The sequence below is a fragment of the Vespula vulgaris genome, chromosome 1, assembly GCF_905475345.1.
Source record: "Vespula vulgaris chromosome 1, iyVesVulg1.1, whole genome shotgun sequence".
NCBI classification, from domain to species: Eukaryota; Metazoa; Arthropoda; class Insecta; order Hymenoptera; family Vespidae; genus Vespula; species Vespula vulgaris.
In genome coordinates this window covers 19,436,099-19,458,311 of record NC_066586.1, presented here as the reverse complement: position 1 = coordinate 19,458,311, position 22,213 = coordinate 19,436,099, and the positions used below count along the sequence as shown (strand labels likewise).

Here is a 22,213-nt window from a genome sequence, read left to right as displayed (position 1 = left end):
TCTTTATATGTATTATATATATTATTCGATAGTACCTCCCTCTTTCTCTTTCCTTTGTTTTGCTTTGTTTTTGCTTTGTTTGTTTCTCTTCTTCACAATAAAGATCCTAAAAGAGGATTTTACGTGTATTTCGTAGAAATCCGTGATTCCTTCGGTTTCAAGATCAGAAAGATAATCATGCGGTGTATTCGTTGTCAGGGCGAAAGATTTTAAAGTAAAAAAAGAGAAAAACAAGAAAGAAAAGAAATATTAGCAAGTAAATCGGACTAAGACAAATTCTTGTACTTACTTACCTAGTCCGACCAACTCGCAAGCTCGTTCTCTCCTAACTTTTATTTTTCTTTTAACTCGAACACTTTTACTCTCTCGAACGAGCGCACGTGTGTTCACTACTGAGTCAGCTAAGATTTATAATACAATGACTTTGAGGAAATTGTTCGTTGAGGTCTTCGATAAAAAATTTCAATCGTTCTATCCCTCTCTCTTTCTCTCTCTCTCTCTCTCCCCCTCTCTCTCTTTCTCTCCCTCTTTTCTAAGGAAAATATAAATAAGTATTTTAAGAGTTCGCCACAAACGGACAGCTCGAGTATATCGCAAGACTACCCACGCATCCGATTGTATTTAGGTCAGATTTTGTCACACGCGCGCCGTTCTATTCGCTTTCATTGTTGTCCGTTCTATCGGAAAGATTTATTTGAGAAGGGATCGTTGAAAATTTTTGCGATAAATTCGTAAGGATCCGTTCGCTGTTAATTGTAAGGAAATTCCAAGTTGATAAAACCGAGCATTTTTTTCTTAGCTCGAGTTTAGTCTATCGATCTTAAAGGAAACGTATGTACGATCAAAATGATCATTCTTTTCTATCGAATAACGTTTTCTCGAAAATCTTCACGGTGTATTGTTAAATCGTTTATGATTGTTTGAGAATATAGCTCGAAAATAGCCAATGCTTGTGTTCTACGAAAGGATCTTCCCTTTTCCGAACGAGCGGTCGTTCGTGAAATTCGACTTCGCAAAATCCGTTAGGCGAAATTGTTAGGAGAATAGAATTTTATTCGAGGGTACCACCCGCGGTTCGAAGTCTAGCCGAATGTAATCGATACCCGATTGTACATCCCAGGTAAAGGAGAGAAAAAGAAAAAGATGAGAGTAGAGGTCGAAGAAGGAAAGAGAAAGGTATTAGGCGATCTTCTTTTCACCCACCTGTGAGTCGAACTCGCGCACCTGCTACCTGTTCGGTCTTCCTTTCTATGGAACAAGCATAGAAACGAAGAAAAGATCTTCTTCCTTCTCCTACGCGAGTGGTCTTTGCCTCTGCAATAAATAGGACGTCCCGTTAGCATAGTATCCAACTTTATGAGTATAATCTACTAATCTTAAGTAAGGATCAAAAAAGTCATATATATGCACACAACTTCTTTGTGTATATATATATATATATATATATATATATATATAAAGAAATAATATATATATAGATAATATATAACTTTTTTGAAAGTGTCTATATACATACATATACAAACACACATATATATACATGTCTATATGTATATATATATAATAAAATATATAAACTTAAGCAAACGAACAAAAGTAAAATTCATTTACAAGGACAAACCTTGTATATTAAGTATTATTTTCATAACTACATTTTGTACCTTTCTTTTTCGTTAAAGAGGATAAACGGTAAGCAAGAGTGCGTGTCGACGAGTCTACACCTTCGTGACCTTATTACAAAGCTCTCTTTTTATATTCATATCCGGTACCCAGTATCTCTTCGACCGGATCTAGATCGATTATTCGGACTTGTGCCGATAATATCGTGCTTGCCAAGTGCGCGTTTTAATACCATATAAGCCTGCCTTTTAATGTAGCTATCTACGTGTGCGCACGTATAGTGTGTACTCGAGTGGAAGAACGAACAGAGATACATACATACATACATACATACATACATACATGTATGTAACTCTGGATCGACGGATAAACATGGGCGCACCTGTGGCTCTCTTACGGCTGTTACTCCGTGTAAAGCGTTCGTCACGGGACGCGTAACGCCAACTTTCTTCCCTTCCGTCTCGTCGAGAGCTCGTACAAGAGTTATTCGTGTGTGTGTATACGTAAATATATATATATGTGTGTGTGTGTGTACACATATGTATAAGAGGGTTACAGCTGACGCTAGTCGTCTTTAGCGATAAACAGAAAATCGCATCAACAAAGTTCACTAGCGAATTATAATGTCTAAAATTGTAAATACGCAAAAATACATATATCCTTCGTAACTCGATGAAATTTTATTATCGCAAGGCTATTACAATAATATCGGACCACACGCGTAGTTACTTTTTCTTATTGCGTCGTGCCTCGTATATTACGTTATAATCCCCGAGAAATGAAAATATTTATTTGTATGAAACAGAGAAGGAAGTACGCGAAAAAAAATGCGACGTTCGAAGCGCGTGACTCCCGATTGCGAAAATGTTTCGTATCGTTGCGTCTCGTAAGATTTTCTCGCTCGCTCGCTCGCTTACTCTCTTTGTCTTTCTCTCTCTCTCTCCCTCCCTATCTTTCTCCCACCCCTCCCTCTCCTCGCTCTCTTAATTCCAAGCAATGCGACGAGCAAAGGATAAGGCGATCGACAACCAACGGCACCGGACGCACGAGGCTCGCGTTAGAAAGTCAGGAAGCTCGAGTATTGCTGCCAAAGGTCAAGAGACAAAGTCAATGGAACGGGAATTTGTGCTCTTATCTCTTCGCGTTCGATTGATATAACCGAGCTCGACCGGTCCGAGATCGAGTGTGAGTGCGTACGCACTTAACTCGCTCTCGTTCGTACTCCTGTCATCTCGTTAAATCCATAAACTCGTTCGATCGATGGATAAATAGATAGATCGATCGATCGATCGATCGATCGATACTTCCTCCAACATTTACGAATTTCTCGAACGATCCATCGTATTTCAATCGACTTTAATTTACTCACGAGCATTTAACATTTACGACAAGCGGGAATGCTGCATCGAATTAATATTCTGAATAAAAATAAAATAAAATAAAATAAAATAAAATAAAATAAAAAAAGGAAAGAAAAGTAGGTTCGAATATGAGCGTTAACTAGTATCCTTCCGAGCATCTGGCTAGCGCCAGACTCTTAAGCGTTTTACGAGCCAACCGTAGAACGAATAAGAGAAGGGAAGAGTAGAGAAGAAAAGAGAAGAGAAGAGTAAGAATAAGAAGAAGGAATAAGGTCGAGGGAGTGCGAGAAAGATAGAAAATAAGCGTCATTATACATATTCCGTTCTCGTACGGCTACGACTGACTCTCGCGCGCGTTTCCGCTAGAAGGCTTTCCGCGAAGCGCCTACTCGCGCGAGCGTTCGAAAGCAAGAAAGAGATAGACAGCTAGATAGAGGGAGAAAGAGAGAGAGAGAGGGAGAAAGGGAAAAAGCAAAACTCGTCGATAAATCTCCGTCGGCTCGAGCGTGGACGCGTCGTTTCCTGCCGATTCACGGGACGATTATACTCGTTGACAGCAGTTCGTACCTTCATATTCTCTCTCTCTCTCTCTCTCTCTCTCTCTCCTCCGTCTCCCTCCCTCCTATTTCTGACTTGAGTGACAATCATTCGAATTTGATTCTCGAATGAAAACTCGCACCTCGTAATTCGATGTAACATCGGCAGCGTCCAAAGAGAAGCTCGTTAGCCTGTCGATTTTCATCGATACTCAATGATCGAGGTAACGATCGCGATCAGTTCGAAAGAACTGGACACTCGTACGTCGCCGTGGACTCTCTATAGAGACAAATTAAAATTAAATCGGTCGAGAGACAGAAATAGACACCGAACGATCGTGAAAGATAGAAAGAGTCCTTTGAAGATTTTATCGGCACCGATCTAATCAACGTCATTGTTCGATATACGCGTCGAGAAATTTCGATGAGAAGCAAAGGATTCTATATAGAAGGATATGAGAGAATGAAAGAGAGAGTAGAGAGGAGGGAGAGAGAGAGATTACGGCGCCAAAATCGAGAAACAATCGGTATTCGTGGTACGCGCTCCGTCACCATGACCGCTCGATCATTCTCTTCACCCGAACTCGACATTTATTTATAATTCAAGAAGAAACTATTTGGCCTGGGCTCTCTCTCTCTCTCTCTCTCTCTCTCTCTCTCTCTCTCTCTCTCTCTCTGTCTTTCTCTCTTCCTTCGCGGTAGTCGCATTTACGAACGACCGTTTATTTTCAGCTCGTCGAAGCTAAAGAGGCACGCTGTAGGCGGCCAAAGCACTCTTTCGAAACGTCTAATCGAGTGAGAGAAAGAGAGAGAGAGAGAGAAAGATGACACATGGAAGAAAATTAAGCTGAATTTTCGATTCGATCCTCTTCATAAATTTGTCTATAGGAATATGTATCGAAAGATCCGTGAAAAAAAAAAGACAGAAAAAAAAAAAGAAAAAAACGTCGAAAGGGGACGGCAAGTGGTCGCGTGAAACGGCAGCAAATTGGCCATCGTTAAACGCAATCTTCGAACGCATCTTCCACGGGAAGCGGGAACGTTACGCGAAGCAAAAGGCGTGACTGCACGCCAGGCAAGGTCGTCGAGGCGTACTTGGAAGGAACGAGGTCGCTGACATCCTTCTTCCGTCTTTTCGCGAAACGGGATCGTTTCGAGGAAGCGTTGATAGATTTGCAAAGAAAAATACTAAGTGGGAAATTAATCGAGTCGCTTCCGCTTCGTCTCTCGTATGTGTTTTATTTAAATGGGGTTAGAGAAGGCTGGAGAGATGGAAATCTTCTTCATCGTTTCAACCTTCTACCTAATATAAAAACATTCGGATTGATTTACGTATTCTTCCAAAAAAATAATCCGTCGCCCTTCCTCTTCGTTTTCTCTTTAAATACAGCCCATCTAAAATTCGAGTAAGCGCGAAGATCGGACCACAGCGTTCGTACGTACGTATCTCTCGATTATTTTTCATCGTCCTCGGTGAAACGAAAAAAAGTTGCGAAGCGCGTATGTCTTCTCTCATTTCTACGATTCGTTACAATTCGTCGTACGTAAGAGTTTGCACAGTTGTCCTCGAACTATTTCGGTCTCTGTTTGAACAATTGCCGAACGAGAAGAAGAGAAAAGATGGCCGCGTATTATAAGCGTATATGCGTGCGGCACACATGTGGACATCGATTCGATCGGTCGCACTCCTGCGATCCTGTGCAATCGTTTGTACTTTATAGTATACTCTTTGTCGCCAGTTGTTTTCGATCATCGAGATGTCACTCGAAACGCACAAGCTCGTCGCGTGCGTAATTATTTACATAGAGAGAAACTGTCGCTCTCGGAAGGAAGCGAGTATACCGAACAGCTGATCGTTCCGCTGATATCACTCTTTAAAAATAGATTCATGCAGCGCATCTTCGAGCAGACACTCGCGACACACGCATCATCCCATACGTAATATTTTGCAAACAAATCATTTCGTTCTTGCATTCAGCAAAGTCATATATACGTTTCGCATTTCTCTTTCCGCTTTTTCTTTACTTTTTATTTTATCTTTTTTATTGTTTCCTTCGCTCTCTTGACTGGAAATTGATACAAAAAAAAAAAAAAAAAAGAAAAGAGAAAAGAAGAAAAAAAAATCGCGATATACATATACGTAATATATAGATGCGTTCGTATTCTACGAGATTCGCAGCTCTTATCGGCGATCCACGCGAGCTTGGACCGACAAATCATGAAATGGAATTCGATATCGAACGATATCGCGACCGCGAGTCGCGAAACATTTCTCTCTCTCTCTCTCTCTCTTCCTTTCAGCACGATCGAGCATGCTATCTCGTTTCTCCGTCGATGTGTTTATAAAAGAATGAGAGAAAGAGAAAGAGAAAGAGAAAGAGAAAGAGAGAGAGATCGATCGTGTGTGCGCGCTTCACTGGCGCCTGTCGCCGACCTCGAAGACCTCTCTCGACTTCGTCGACTCCTACGTCCTCCTATCGTCGAGAGCTCCCGTTTATCTTTTCTTCTTTCTTTCTTTCTTTCTTTCTTTCGTTGTCTCTCAAAAAGAAAAGAAAAAAAGAAAAGAGAGAGAGAGAGAGGACAAACAAAGGATTCTCGGTAATCTCAGATATGAGAATATGCGATTTCGCTGAGAAATCTCAACGATGACGACACTCAACGATCGAGTAGAAGCAGATGGCCGATAGGCGAGAATCCAGGTTGGTTATCGGTGCGATAAAGCTTTGTAACACGCGACCTAGCTTCTCTCTCTCTCTCTCTCTTCTTTTTTTTCCTTTCCTCTTTACGCCAGCTGGTCGAAGCGTTATATCTCTTTAACAGAGAGAATCCTTCTTAGATTTATATCCTTCGTTCGATAGTACCCAGGTGTTACACGTTATAGGTAATCTCTGGAAGAATCTCGGTTGCTTTTTCTTTCGTTAACGTTGGAATTTTTGAGATCGAAGAAATTTGTTATACTTGGAAAATTTCGAAGAGATTCTCGTCGATCGTATTCCCTTTGATCCAAGGAGCTATTTCCTGGTTCTTCTTGCATAACAGGTGGTATTTCGAGATTATGTCGGTCCATGAAATCGTCGTTCTCCTTGGATCTCAGCATCGCAAATATTTGCGGCACGATTTGAACGTTATTGCTTGGGGAGGCAGAGAGACGAGACGAGCGAATGTAGAACAGAATACACGAAATGAAAGAATCGTAGAAGGACTATGTAGATTTGGAGAAAGGATTCGAAAAGAACGTATGGACGAATAAAACAAGAAGCACAACGAGCAGGCAATCTTTCGATAGGTCGATACAGTAGCGGTCGATGCAGCAGGAGCTCTCCGAGGTCAGTGCGGTCGCCAACGAGAAAGACGATCCCGTCGCCGAGTGTGCAAGCGCGTTTGCCTCCCGGAAAGGCAATAAAAGGAAAGCGACGTAGACGAGGTTGGCGCCAGAGCCATGTGGCTGCTGCCGCCACCGTCCTCGGTTCGAAACGAGCGAGAAGCTTCCTTCTTAAGAGAAAGAGAGAGAAAGAGAGAAAGAGAAGTCGAGCAAAAAGGGTGCATCGGACGGTAGAGAAAGAGAAATACGACGTGATCTAATCTGTAATCGAGAAACTAGAACGACGTGTCATGCAGGTTCGTTGTCGCGTACGATCAGAAACAAACCGTGATAGGAAACGAGAGAAAGAGAAAAATAACAAAGCTTTATATCCATGGTCCAGAAACGCTGGACGGACGTGAATCGTGAATACGGACCTTGTATCAGATATATATGTGTATATATATATATATATATATATATATATATATATTATGAAGATCGAAAGAGAAATAAAAAGAAGAAATGGAAGAAGAAGAATAGAGGGAGAAGAGAACTCGATAAATTATCGTCAGAGCGATCGATCGACCTGACCGCCGGCTCTTCTCGTCGTCGTATCGTTCAACGACAGGCGTCATTCGTCTAGCTTACCGGTCGTTCGGTCTTAGGAGACGAACACGGACAATCGACTTCGTTTAACCTGCCGCACGACGTGCCGAGAGAAAGAGAGGAGAGAGAGAGAGAGAGAGAGAGAGAGAGAAAGAGAGAAAGAGCGTCAAAAATAGTAGATGGAAGGCGAAGCTCGAGCGTCTACCGTGTCGGTACGCGACTTGTATAATAATAAGAGTCGTCGGGATCGAGTAAACACGTTCCTATCGAACGAACGTTTAACGCTGCTTCAAGAAAACGATTACTTGGAGATGTTATTGGTATCGTTAGTTTCAAGAGCGAGATAGAGAGAGAGAGAGAGAGAGAGAAAAGAAAAATATTTTTCTCACGATAGTAAGAAATCTTTGCTATTAACTAGGCCGCGTCGTGCCGACACGTGCCACTTGCCTCCGGTGGGTCGTACGTATTTTTAACGAACCGACGGATTCCTGGCTATGGGGTCGGCGATGGCCGAGAATAGCAGATTTCGTTTCTGCTTATGTAGCCGCCCGAGAGAAACGAGAATGGAGTGAAAGAACGAAAGAGCGAGAGCGAGAACGAGAAAGAGAAAGATAGAGTGGGAGAGGCGCGTATTATAATCGGCCGAGCCCTGTACGCCAGATGGTACCAGCTGGATGACGCACCGAAGTTGAAAACATCCCGTCTCCGGCGCGATTCCGCCCACGGAATCACTCGCGGAGGAAACGATCGCGTAAGCTCGTTCTCCTTCTTTTCTATTCGCGTGTTTATAACGGGGAAACTTCGTTTACGGATGTACGTTTTATTAAGGTCTCTTCCACCCCTTCGATATTTATCGAGATACGACGATGATATTTAGATCGGGTTAGATAAAAACGACTAGAGAAACGTGGCCGTAGGGTAATACGATTGTTTCGAGCGAAATGAAATTGACATCGAGCAACGTTCGTTGGAGTTGGAGGCGCGCAGTCGTTAAACACGAGTCTTACGTGCAATTAGCTCTCGAGCGCGTTACATAAGGAGGGGGTGGCCAGCACGAAATGTCAGACTTTCCGCCGTACATTTCGCCATGTACGGCACGGCGAAAGATGTAGGATTGGAAGAAGTCGAAGAGTAGTCGGTCGATTCGTGGAAAAACGTCGAGGATGGTGGCTCTGTGACGAGCGGCGGCGGAGGCGGCGCGACGGCGTATCGGCGACGTCGACGCGCCTACGAGATCCTCGTGACTCGCTTTGCGCTTAATTTACAACCTACCGGGAACGCTTCGAGTGCGATTTATCGTTCGTTTCTTGGACGACCTTAACGTTCGCCAAGTTCCTCCAGACTTTTTCTCACAGCTTCTACTTATTCCTTGGGAATTCGATAACATTGTAACGCGTCCGATAATGCTTACGAAGTAATTTACGATTACGCCGCAAAAGTTCAAACTCGCGATCCGAAAATCGTTATCTCTTTAAGATTCCTCTCGCCATCTTGCTCTTTAAACTTCCCATTATCCCTCGCTGAGCTCCGCGTGCAGCATCGGGCTCGATCATCCATCTATTTCTGTCCGTCTCTCTCTCTCTCTCTCACGCTCACACACACTCTTTTTCTTTCCCTTTCTCTCTTTCTCTCTCCACGGTTATTGCCTATTAAACGCGTAATTACTGGCTCGATGACTGACGATCGACTTCTTTTTTCGGTTGCAGCTGGTGTAATGGCGGGCTCCGAGAGAGACGCTGGATTCTGCAGCGGTGGCGACGAGGACGACATGTCTGGCTTGCACTCGCCGAGTGCCTCCGAGGACAGCGTCGAGGTTCAAGTGATACCGATTTCCTTGAGAAACAAGAGAAAACTCGCCGAACCGAGAAAGATACAGGAGCCGAGCACGGCACCGTTGAAGAAGAGGAGGTTCGAGCAAATCGAGGAAAGGGTCGTTGCGGACGAAGAATCGAGACCAGCCAGATCGCCGAGTCCTTTCAGACCTTGGAGCAGCCCGTCGAGCAAAAGTAACGAGACGAAGACGACCACGACGAAAACGGCGTCTTCGACTACGACAACGTCGAACGGCAACGCTGTTTCTACGATCGTATCTGCCACGTCGAGCGGTGGTCGAGGAGTAGAAAGAGAAGAGGAGGAAGAGACCAGAAGAAGAGAAGAAGCTAGAATCGAAGAAGAAGCGTTGCTGAGGTTACGAGAGACGAGCAACCGCAGGCCCGATTCTCCGATTCAAGTTCGTAACGCGATTCCGAGACGAGAGGTACGTCAGAGGTTCGAACAACCGGCACCTACGAGTAGTTCTCCGGCTCCTCTCGCACCCGGTATCGTTCTTCCTTCCCATCCGAAACTTCAAGAGGAACCACTGGCACTCGTTTTGAGAGGAGAAATTCCAAGAGTGCCTTCGCATCCGGCCGTCAGTGGAACGTACGAGAGAGTACCACCGTCTTACCCGGTCGACGGCCACCATCATCAACAGCCGCATCACCATCATCATCACCATCACCATCATCATCATCAACATCACCCTGTACCACCGCATCGGCAACAAAGTCATCAATCTCCAGCCACGCAACAGACCAATCACTCGAGGCATCACCAGGGCAACGGTGCCGGAGGAGGGAGTGGCCAACAACGTAACTACAAAAATATGACTCGCGAGAGACGGATCGAAGCCAATGCCAGAGAAAGAACGCGGGTTCACACTATAAGCGCCGCTTTCGACACCCTCAGACGAGCTATACCTGCTTATTCGCACAATCAAAAGCTTTCGAAGCTCTCTGTCCTTAGGATCGCATGCAGTTACATCATGACTCTAAGTAAGATCGTCAACACCCCCGAAGGCGAATCTACGACCGGCGCGTCTCTCGGTGCCTGCGTCGATCTCGTCTCCAGGACGATTCAAACCGAAGGGAAGCTCAGAAAGAGGAAAGACGATTAAGAAGAGAGAGAGAGAGAGATTCTTCTTTGCTTTTTTAGATGTAGCATCTAAAACGCGAAGCTCTATCGAAGATGAAAAGCGTGTCCGATGCCCTAGTTTCGAAGCGTCGAATTGCAAGAAAACTCTAAATCGACGTTTCTACGTTACATCCTCCTTGGCAAATTTATATACATATTGCTATAATAAGAACGAAGATTCTACTATATTTATCCGATTCATCCATCGTCGTTTCTTCGGTAAACGAATTTGACGATGATCCTTTTGGAGATACAAATTGTTCTTGTAACGGATTTAAGGCTTATTTCTAGACGTTTATTCGCCGTGAGTCGAGGGATCTGCGAACGGTCGAATTATTTAAAAACGCATTTACACTTTAACGAAAAAGTAAGACAATAAATACCAATCGCTAGAGCTCGATATTTGACTGCTCGAACTCCTCTTGGATATTGTTTCGGAAACCATCGCGATCTCGAATGGTTTTATTCGTACTTAACTTGTATTCAGCGAGCTTCGAATAACATTGTCGCGTGAAATTGCTTTTAATTTCGTTTGAATCTAGATTTTTGTCGGAACGAATGGTACAAAAATTCCGATCGTTGCTCGTATGAAAACTACATGAAAAATTATTGAGGAATAGACACTTTTCGTATGTAAGTAGATTCAAATTTGAGAAATGATTTTGGAAATGATGCGTGCATAGGGATCGTGGTTCTGATTCGCGTTTGTCTTTTGTACGGACAAGAAAGAAGGAGAGAAAAAGAGAGAGAAAGAGAGAGAGAGAGGGAGGGAGATCTCGCTCCTAACTAAAACGATAGTGACGATGATAATATCGAGCGGTACACACATACATCGATGCGAGCTCTAATAAAATTTAAGTTAATCGCTAAAACGCGTGTAAATATATTACTCCGAGTTGCCATAAATAGGCTACGCCGTGCATATTAGTTACGTTATTACAAATAAGAATATTATTGTCGATATAGAATATATTATAAAAAAAAAATGATATAACGCAGACGAGAAGACGACGCGTTGTTACGCGTCGATCGGCCGTTCGCGTTGCAGCGATTGTCCGCTGAATGTCCTGTATGTACCTTTTTACGTTCTAAGGTAACCTCGCGTTTGAAAACGAAGTTCAAATAAATTGCAATTGTGGAGAAAAATAATGAATATACGAGTTCGTCCTTTGATCGATCCTTTCCCGTAAAATATTTCTCTAATAATTATACTTAACATTTTCTAAAAAGTTTCGAGGCATTAAGATCGTATAGAAAGTGTCGATATAATGATATCCAAAAAAAAAAAAATAATAAAAAAAAATCTGGTCGGTACTACCCGAGTTCTTTAAAGTGTATTTGATAAATGAAAGAGGAATATCGTTAAATGTCTTTCTACGCGAGGAGACAACGGTACTCTCTCTTGGTCGTTCTCGTTCGAACGTCGTCGTAAATATTTGCAAAGTGGATCGACGGGCTGGACCGAAGGAAGAAGGCGCCTACTCGGCAACATTATCGTGCGAATAAAACGCATGATCGAGAGGGAAACGGCAATGTTAATTAGCACGGTAGCACGGACGATTTGTCTTTCAGGCGAGTTCGAACCAGTTGCAGCTGGTAATTCTAAGTTTACCTGCGCATTTAGCAGGATCGCGAGCGTTATCGGTGCGCGGGTCTAAGCCAAGCTCGTGTGAAAAATATGTGAAGAGAAGAAAGAGAGAGAGAGAGAGAGAGAGAGAGAGAGAGAGAGAGAGAGAGAGAGAGAGAGAGAGAGAGAGAGAGAGAGAGAGAGGAGAACCGACGCGAGGAAGGTGAGGAAGATGACGATGTACTCAGGTGTGTCTCCTGCCGCCACCTTTGGACACCAGGGAGTTCTTTATTCGCGAGGCACATCTGGTCTGACGATAACGGCGCGACAAACGATACGCGATAACTCATAACCGAGGAGAAGCATTAGACCTTATATTTCTTTTAAACACGTGCGTTTACGTCGACGCGATATTTCAATAAACGAAAGAGGAAGAGAGACGACCTAGATACTTTTGCCGACTTCGACCGATACTTTTCTACGCCGATGGCGCGCGTCGTTTCCTTTTAATGCTTTCTAATCTCGTCTTAAGGAAAGCAAGAACGTTATAATGCAGAATGAGTTATCGCGATGCCAAGAATATTTTAAAGTAGCAATTCGAACGAAGGCGAAACGTAACTGTCGTCATTCGATAATTCGTAAAAGGATTCGTTTGGCTGTTAACACGAGCCACCGATATTTATTACATTACACCCTTCATTGGCCCGTGTAATCGTCGCCACTTATCGTTAATGTCGCGTTAATGATCGTCCTAGAGCAGTCGTTCTAATTGGAACGTTACACGCTAGAGCACCGACACCGACGACCACGACGACCACGACGACAACGACGACGACGACGGCCACGTAAAGTCTCTTACGAAACCGATTTGCAAAGCTATGCATGACTCGGGCGCAAAGTTCGCAAACGTGCCGACAAACGTGCCGACTAAAGGATAGAAGAGAGAGAGAGAGAGAGAGAGGGAGGCTGAGAGTCTCTATCGCCTCGTCTCTCTCATTGCCAATCGACGAACGCTCGCTTGCGTTCGATCACGATCGGTCGCGACAACTCGGCGACTTTCCATTCGCTCTTACCAGAAATTAGCGAAGCCGCTAGGCTCGAATTATCCGAGCGAGCTTTCTATCGAGCAAAGTGAAAATCCAGATTAGGCTCGACGTTAAAGAAAAAAGGAATGACATAACGAACGACGCAACGACAGAACGAACGAACGAACGAACGAACGGTGACGACCTTTGAAATTTCGGCTAATTATATATATACTCCTAAAAAAAACATAGTCAAAAAATGTAATTTTTTAATCTCGAATAAAACGTATACCGTTAGGATTTATCTAATAATAGATCACGTATAATTCGATAGCATTGATTAAACTGTCAGGCCAAAGTAATATCGGAGATTAGGATTTCGAAAAAACGAGACCGTTTAAGTTATAGAATTACTCGATTATCAAAAAACAGCATATTTGAATACTACCTGGAGATAGAGAATATAGGTGTATGGGTCGAACCTATGGTGGAATGAAACGGCTACTCGTATCGTGTTTTTCCAAGGAAGGCGTTGATTAGCAACGGAATCAAGGAGAGAAAGAGAGAGAGAAGAAGAGTGAACGAGGCGTTGCCAGGTTCGGCAGCTGTTTAGCATAAAGGTAAATTGCCTAAGAAAATAATGATTCTCTTCGGCCTCCCTTATCCCGAGGATCCTCGATCTCTACGGCAGGTGGCAATGACGTTCGAACGACGACGGTGGCTACCTGCTCGAAAACCGGCCTCCTCTTTTCTCCTCTCCTCTCCTCTCCTACCTTCTTCAAAGCCCCCTTACGATTTTACCTGTCTGTCCTGGTCGGTATCGGGCAACGCATGCAAACCCAAAATGCGTACATACGTAGTATCTCGGGTTCGTAATCACTTCTGCACGTGTAATATACTCTCCTTCTCTCTCTCTCTCTCTCTCTCTCTCTCTCTCTCTCTCTCTATCTCTCTCATTCCCGTTCCTTCTCCTCCTTTCGGAACATTGGAACGCCGCATGCGAAGGGAGAAGCGGTTAGAGACATGTACCACCTATATCGTGTGCTTCTAAACGCGCATGCATTAAACCGACATAGCTTTTCGCATCCGAATTTGTAATCACCGGTTCGCAGGTGCGAATAATGGCGAAGTTAAAAGAACCACGACGAAAATCCTCGACGGATTATTTAAGTAGATTTCAGAAGCGACGTCTGTATCGGTGACAAATGACGCTTAAGAAAAATAATATGCATATTGCGTAATTGAAATTTACAAAGAAAAAACGTACGGGGAATGACTTTAATTCTTTAATTTATGAAATGATTATTTTAACAAGTCAGACGATACCTACAACGACGATCAAATTGACTCGCTGGCAATTACTGATAAAAATAAACGACATTTGCGGTTACAGGTGCAAGTTAAACGTATATCGGAAATGTAACCCGAATAACGAAAAACATTGGCCGTCGGTAACAACGAGAGATCTAAATTTTAAATCGATAAGATCGAACGTACGAGGAAGATTGAAGATCGAGGAGAAATTTCAAGGTCGAATCATTTGCTCGAATCATTCTCGTTCCGTAAAGGCCGGCTCAAAGAGACTCCGATCATACGAAGAAACGGCTTAATGAACATCTGCCCTTGGACTTGGCCCTTACAGATCGTCATCGTTCTCATCGTTCCTCCTCGTCGTTGTCGAAACTTTCTCTCTCTCTCTCTCTCTTTTTCTCTTTTTACAGACTCGGTAACTTCCGCTGAAAGCGCGATCATGAACGCACGTAGAACTCTCTCGTGCGTACTTACATACGTGCGTCAATTAGACAGATGTAGCCGAGAAGGATGACAAACGCGAGCAGATGCTCGCGAAGCGATAACCCGACACGGCCTTCTTCTTCCTACTCTCTTCTTTCGTCTTCTTTTACGCGATTCCTTTTCTCGTTCCACTTCTGCCCCCTCCGTCCCCCTCCCCATCCACTACCACCACCATCACCATCACCATCACCATCACCATCACCACTCTAATTCTCAACGTCCTCTTTTTCGGCTCGAACGAGCGTTCCTTTTCTTCGGCCTCTTTCCCATTCTTTTTCTCTTCGGTAACTCTTCCTCTACCTCCCGAACCCCTCCCCCTCCTCCCTCGCCACCATTACACCACACAGCTCGCACTTTATAACGCGCTTGGTTCTTTCGAAGAGCCAAACGAAGCCGTGCGATGTTTAACTCTTATCAGATGCGAGCACCTACCTGCTTCTTCGTCGCGACGAAGGAGGAAGCGAGGAGGTGAAGAGAGAACGGCTACCTCCGTTAATGAGGCGCCCCTTAAATTGCTCACGCCTCATCAACCATTTTCACTAATATTAATGCATGCCTGGCTGCATACCTGATTATCGTTAACACGAATTATACATACATACATACATATACGTACATATCTTTATAGGTGATCTCTGAGCTAATTGGTAATTTTTTCCAAATCCTGCTTGATCTTACCTATATTCGAGTCGAGTTTTCGATATTTTAACATCCGATATAATGCATATTCGAGCATACGATTAAAATCGATAGACGCCTTCGAGATCTCTACGCCTTCGTACGTAATATATTTTTTAAATTAACCTACCGATATACCTTCCAAGACGAAGGAATCATCTACGCGTTCTCTTTCCGTCTTTCCTTCGAGAGAAAACGACGGCATGGTCGATAAACACCGTAGTGGCGTTTCTCGAGACGACGGGAGTGACACGTTCAATTAGCAAGACCAGTAGTATTAGCGGATCGAGTCGTCCTCGACGGCGCTTTAACGATGCTTGGAATTTGCGATCTGCTCGACGTTACTTGACGGGGATGTAAACGATTCCATGCGTTCACCGGATCGTCTCCGTTGGTTTGCTTCGTTCGATCGCACGCGATACGACGTAAAGGAACTACGTAACCGTAGATTTTTTTCTTTATCGTTTCTTTAATTCAATGTCCATAATTAAATAAGAATTATTAAAATTAACGAAACGTAATATCCCTCATCTACGCATTATCGTCCCTTTATCCCAGTAGCGCGATAATATAATATATCGTATACAGGAGTGAAAACGCAATATGTATTCCGCTCACGCGTCGATGCCAAAAGTCGTGCGTGGCAACAACGACGTTGCCCGATACGATCGAGATGACGAACGAGAGATACTTTTCGCCGATACAACCGATAATGTTATGCAGAACGACTACTTCCCCTCCTTCTTTCCGTTCATTCTCTCTTTCTCTACCTTCTTCTCAAGTGGGATGCAGGTAACCACGAAGTGAGAAGGTGCGTGGCCAATCATCAGGGGACGGGTAGTCATCCGTGGTCAGCACCTGCGCGTATTCTTTTGCTCCTTCGACTAACTTCTTCTTCTTCTTCTTCTTCTTCTTATCCTTCTTCCTTCACCCCACCTACCACACTTTTTCCCCATCCCTTCTTATCCCCTTATTTTTACTCCGTACATTTTATTTTCTTTCTCCCCTTCTTTCCGTGTACACTCTACTCTCTTCTTTTTACTTTTCGTCTACCTACGCAGCCGTCGTCCTTTTTTCGCGACTAAAACCGGCCTGGCAACGCGCATGCGCGTCCCCTTGAAACCAACCAATTAAGGACACTAATTTCACCGAGTACCGCGAATAAGATGGACTCTCGATTGTCTCGTGTTTGGTAACATTAGCATAACCAGAGAGAACATCTGTGCTCGGAACAATCGACTCTGTGGTAATTCGAACAGATTTCACAGAAGTACAATGAAAGATAAATGTTCGAAGGATTTCGCGTGAGATGCGATTTGTATTACGATCGAGTCAGATTCATAGAGAGTCGAATCGAACGGATGACTTGGAAAGATTTAACGGGATACGACGAGTCATGGGATATCGCATGTCGATTGATTTATATCGTCGAAGCAATTAAACATCGGCCGCAGCCCTTCGGATCGATCGCGAAGGAAAAAAACAAAATGAAAAAAACAAAAAAGAACAGAAAAAGAGAAAACAAATCCAAACGATATATCACGTTCCACGAGAAATGATCACAAAAATCTACGTGCAAAACGTATTTTTCCTTTTTCTTTCTTTCTTTTTTTTTTCAAATAACACCCGACATTTTCTCTTTTTAAGAAATCAATGAATTGGATTTCATGATCGTCTAAAGGAGAAAGAAAAGTGAAATGTAGTAGGAAATAAAATTTTCAAGTGGTCTGATCGTAAATTATAGCGGCGCTCGACGATATCTCCTTTTGCAGAAACGTTGTTGGGATCGAAAATACGAAGAAGCGTTAATCAAGAGATTCTTACTTTACCGCAATCGACTTAGGGGCGTCGGCGAGCACCCTTCCAAGTGGAGGAAGAAAACCTTCCGCTTTCCCTCTCTCTCTCTCTCTCTCTCTCGTAGAAGAAGACGAAGATTGAATCTCGTCGGAATTGAAATAAGCAGAAATCCACTTAGGCGTGCCGCGGATAGAACGATAGCGCGCAGCAATTTGCGAACGTATTTGCTCTCGCCGCCGCCGTCTTCCACGTCGTTACGTGCACGCCATTTTCTTTACTCTCTTGTATAAGCCGACCAAAGTTTCCCTTTGATTTTTCCCCATCCTCACCCCCCTACTTTCTCTCTTTCCCCCTCTGTTTAAAGATCAACGTCGAAACACGATTTTCTACATTTCCTTGATAATCATCGAACATTTTCCTAAAGGATCGATAAAAAAAATAAACGGTTTGGAATTTATTATCCCTTATATTACAGGTACGATAGATACACAGAGCTAACTCATGAAATTCATTTATTAAATAAATTGAGTTGACGTAAATGGTAATAAATAGATGAAATAAATGTATGTACATATCTAAGTTGCATTGCCGAACATTCTCCGATGTTCGTTAGGCTACGACGGACGAGGATAGTGGCACGGCCACTAAAATTAGTAAAAACAAAAAAAGAGAAAGAAGAGCCGATGGTCTTAAGAGGAATAAAGAAGAGAAGAGAAGAGATGAAGAAGAAGGAAAAAGAAGAGAAGAAGAAGAAGAAGAAGAAGAAGAAGAAGAAGAAGAGATGGCGGTGGTGGTGGCGGCGTGCTTTGGGTACGGCTAACCGGCAACTAGAGGCCAGCTACCGTACGGCGGCCAAGTAGCTACCGGTTTCCGAACAACTTCCAACTACCACCGACACCGAACGTGAATCCGAGGAGATAACCTTGTCCGACGATATGCCGCGTGTGTATCCTCCTCTCGCGTTCACGCACGCCAGCCACATTCACCCACGCGCTATCTCTCTCTCTCTCACTCTCTGTCTCTGTCTCTCTCTTTCCCTCGTAAACGAAGCGAAGCGAAAACGATCCCCGGCTAATTAAGGGAACGACACCGATCGCGCTCTCTCGACTCGTGCACGTACTTTCGAAAACTCGATTACAACGATTCCACTCTTTGAACACTCTCTCTCTCTCTCTCTCTCTCTCTCTCTCTCTCTCTCTCTCTCTCTCTCTCTCTCTCTCTCTTTGTCCCTCGACGTTTTTCTTCCAGTTTATCGGCATATCCCATTGATTTGCCCCTTTTCAATAAACGACGAGTAATCGACACTGCTCGAGCTTTATATGAAATTAATGGACGGACACGAGAGTGGTCGGTCGATTCGATTTTCCGCCGGCATAACTGGAACGAGCGAGCTTTATATTTATTTTTCATTTTATTTTTTTTTTTTTTTATTGATCGCGTATATCACATTCCTCTCTCTCTCTCTCTCTCTCTCTCTCTCTCTCTCTCTCTCTCTCTCTCTCTTTCTCTCTCTTTTTCGTTCTCTCTCTTCCCCTGTGGCAGCAGAATCAAAGCGTAACGCGGCAGCTGTAGTAAGATCATTAAGGATCGCGTGAACCGAGAGACAGAGAATTTCGTGACGGTTCCGTGTTCTCTAAAAGTACGTGGAGAAGACGAAGAAGAAGACGACGACTCGGACGAGAACGAAGGTGGATATGCGTGCACGGTTTCGTGACACGAAAGACCGAAAGAACATAGACGGAGTCGGCGAATACACTCAGAGTCCGATTATGCGTTTACGCTGCAAGGACACGCGAAGCGGATCACTCGTGCACGCCTCTTAACTTTAAGTGGCCCTAAGAACCGACCCATGCCCGAAGTACGCACCTGCTAACTTGCAACGCACCTGCATTTACCCGTCTTTATAAGCATTACTTCATTTTTGACGGTTACATACCGCGAATAATAATTGGACCCTTGCATCTGACCCTACAACCCCTCTCCCTCCTTCTCTTCTCTTCTCTTTTCTTTTCTTTTCTTTTCTAACCGCAAAAAATCTAAACCTGATCCATCTCTCTCTCTCTCTCTTCCTCTCTTAAATTTAAGCTCGTTTTTGGTAACTTCTTCGACGATCTACCACGCACACGATCCAGAGATCGATCGTTCAACTTCGACGCTTCTTCGCTTCGAACGAAATTTCAGACTTATTATTTATTGATTCGTATCGTACGATCGAAACAAAATCACTTACGTATCTACACCCGTCCAAGGATAAAAGGTTGTAGGAGAATATACAATACCTTTTTGAAAATCGCAATTTCCTTTCGTACGTCCATTTCCGTCGAGCACGTGACCTCGTAGTTACACACACTAGGGTGAAAACGAATGAATCGACACGAATTTTGATACGGTTTTTCTTCTTTTGTGAACGATACATCTTCTCTCCGACGCGTGGGAAATATTAAATGGTCGATATAAAAATCGATCGTCTTCTTTTTTATCGTTACGCCAACTTTCGGAATAAGCGATATAATGAGTTATTACATTCTTTTTTTTACCAATCGATCGATAAACGATCGCGCCATCTATGGTACGTAACGAGAACGAACGACTTTCTAAGCTTTTTATAAAGACAATAAAATATATATCTCGAGAGTCGCAGCTGGCATATCTTGGCTCAATTCCCTCGATGCTTCGTCTCATTCTCTCTCTCTCTCTCTCTCTCTCTCTGTCTGTTTGTTTGTCTCCATCTTTCCTTCTCTTTCTATTTTCCTTTCGATTCATAATTATTTCTTCTTTGTTGTTTTTTCATTATGTCGCCATAATTTTGCCACGGAATAAAATTGTTCCGAAAAATTTTAATCCGACAAGTTCGTGAATCTTCGTTAATCTATTAGGACATTCGATCGATTTCGTCGAGACAAACAATAAAACATATAAACGCGATCGCTTGGACTTATATCTTTATTTCGCAGATCAGACAATTCGATATCGTCTCGACCATGTTTATTTGAACTATTTCGAAAAGCATAATCACGCTTCTTATCCGAGAAATTTTATAGAAAGTCGGGGAAGCCGTAAAAACCGTAAAAGGAGAAACGACGACCGTTACCGTTCAATAATTTTTTATGACCGACCATTCGAGTATTCTACTGCATAGTAATTACAGTAGAACTAATCCTTGCGTGACCAAGTAGGCCACGTTCAAAAGTTTTGAATTTGTTTTAAAATCCCGTATTGTTATATATAATTATTGGCAATAATAAATTGGTAAGAACGAATCAATAAAATCAATCATAACTTTAATTAGTATTTTACATCGAGTCCTTAATATCATTTAGAAAAAATCATTGCTCGTCTATCAATTTGTTAGTATCTCGTTTGACGAGATCGGTCGATTACTACGTAAATCAAATATTATCAAAAATCGAGACGAAAGGCCGACGAAATAATTGAATCGAGCCTTATCCGATAATCCAATGAAATTTGAAGGGTTAATCGTAAATCGTAAATCCTCGATTGAAAAAGGAGAAAAGAAAAGGAAGATTAATTGTCGATGCTCGATGCAAACAACGAAGCGCGGAACGCGTTTTCATTGCGGAACGTCGCGTCGTTTCTCCTCGATGCCGTCTGCTTTGTCGAAACGATCGATCTGTATGACTCGTAGGCATGATAATTGCCACTCTCGACTCACAGGATGTGCCTTCGACAGATATTTGAATAATTGACGCTACTCGACACGTTCGTGTTTTCTACCTTTCCAAACTAAATAAATAAATCAATTTTCTATACTTTTGTTTGTCGAGGATCGATCATATTTTCAGGAAGAATAAGAATCTTTTCTAACCCCCGATATACTAAGAGGGTTCTCTTCGTCGTCGTTGAAAGATAGACGACTTAGGAGAAAAAGATAGATAGCTAGATAGATAGATAGAGAGAGAGAGAGAGAGAGAGAAGAAAAAGATGAAGGGCCAAGAGAGTTCGTTCGCGTCAGTGGCTTCTGTTCTTGCTCATCGTCGTCGACGATGTCGTGGTTCTCGTCGTCGAGGTAGAAAGATATAAAGCGTTCTGAAGGGAGCAGATGAAAGAAAGAGAGAAAGATATATATATATATATATGTATAAAAAGAAAGAGAGAAAGAGAGAGAAGAGAGAAAGAAGATAAAGATCAAGATATCGTTGTGTGGTTCGCGTAGGTGTAGAGTGTAGGAGCTTCTTGATGAATCCGACCTTGCAAGTCGCGACGACCTATCGACAAAAGAGAGATTGAGAAGGAAAATGATGCGAAAGACTAGAGGAAGGAAGAAGAAACTTGACTCTTAGAAAAGCCTCGACAAAGTTCCGAGGTGATACGAGGGGGCCGTACAAGGCAGGGCCGAGAACCAGGGCCAAGCCATCCGCGTGTAATTGAAACACAAGGACCCATGGGATGAATAGAGCTCTCTTTCTCTCTCTCTCGTATCTTCGTTTACGACTATTGTGCGGAAGCGTTCCAGGGATGTCGACGATGAGCAGCAGCAACAGCCTCGAGTTAGAAACTCCCTTCTTTCTTCTTTCCTTCCTACCTTCCTTCCTTTCTTCCTTCCTTCCTTTCTCCCTTTCTTCCTTTTCCCCCTTTTCTAGCTTGCTTCCTTAAGCAGGATGTAACTCCGTTCAATGCTGATCCTTCACGGTAATCTGTCGAAAGCCGTAGAAAATTTTACTAGACGGTAAATGTCCCAATCCCGATCTCACCCGTTTGTCTTCCTATGCGGTTAACGTTTACCTTGAACGAGTCAAGAAAATAGAGTTACTTTGTTACCGCGCTTATATCTTTATTCAGCGAGCGTGATGTCTTCGATCGTAACTTCTTATCAAAGTTTCTAACATAACCCAACGTTGGAAGGTATCAAAACTAGTAAACGTTCAACTACTTTTTGAACAAAATCTTTCCGTCTAGGACGGTTTCCGATATGAATTAAAAAAGTCATTCGAAGTTGAAATGTTTGAAACACT

The 22,213-nt window shown here is 43.2% G+C and overlaps 1 protein-coding gene and 1 long non-coding RNA gene across 4 annotated transcripts in view; one reads left to right on the top strand and one right to left on the bottom strand.

The window, feature by feature from the left end:
- The window catches only part of LOC127068282 (protein disconnected-like), a 13,514-nt gene extending 1,986 nt beyond the window's left edge, over positions 1 to 11,528 (top strand). Inside the window, exons 1-2 of one of the 2 annotated variants that reach the window (XM_051004243.1) lie at positions 5,608 to 8,178; positions 9,134 to 11,528. In XM_051004243.1, coding sequence (XP_050860200.1) covers positions 9,142 to 10,362 — 1,221 coding nt within the window. In that variant the 5' untranslated portion in view covers positions 5,608 to 8,178; positions 9,134 to 9,141 and the 3' untranslated portion in view covers positions 10,363 to 11,528. Of the gene's footprint in view, positions 1 to 5,607; positions 8,179 to 9,133 lie in introns of those variants that run through there. The other variant, XM_051004235.1, reaches the window with a different exon arrangement.
- LOC127068311 (uncharacterized) overlaps positions 1 to 19,669 on the bottom strand; it is a 21,771-nt gene extending 2,102 nt beyond the window's left edge. The window contains exons 1-2 of one of the 2 annotated variants that reach the window (XR_007782899.1): positions 19,520 to 19,669; positions 1,204 to 1,314 (exon numbers count right to left, since the gene is read on the bottom strand). This is a non-coding gene — a long non-coding RNA (uncharacterized LOC127068311). Of the gene's footprint in view, positions 1 to 1,203; positions 1,315 to 1,962; positions 2,384 to 19,519 lie in introns of those variants that run through there. The other variant, XR_007782900.1, reaches the window with a different exon arrangement.
- Between the last annotated feature and the right edge of the window lie 2,544 nt (positions 19,670 to 22,213).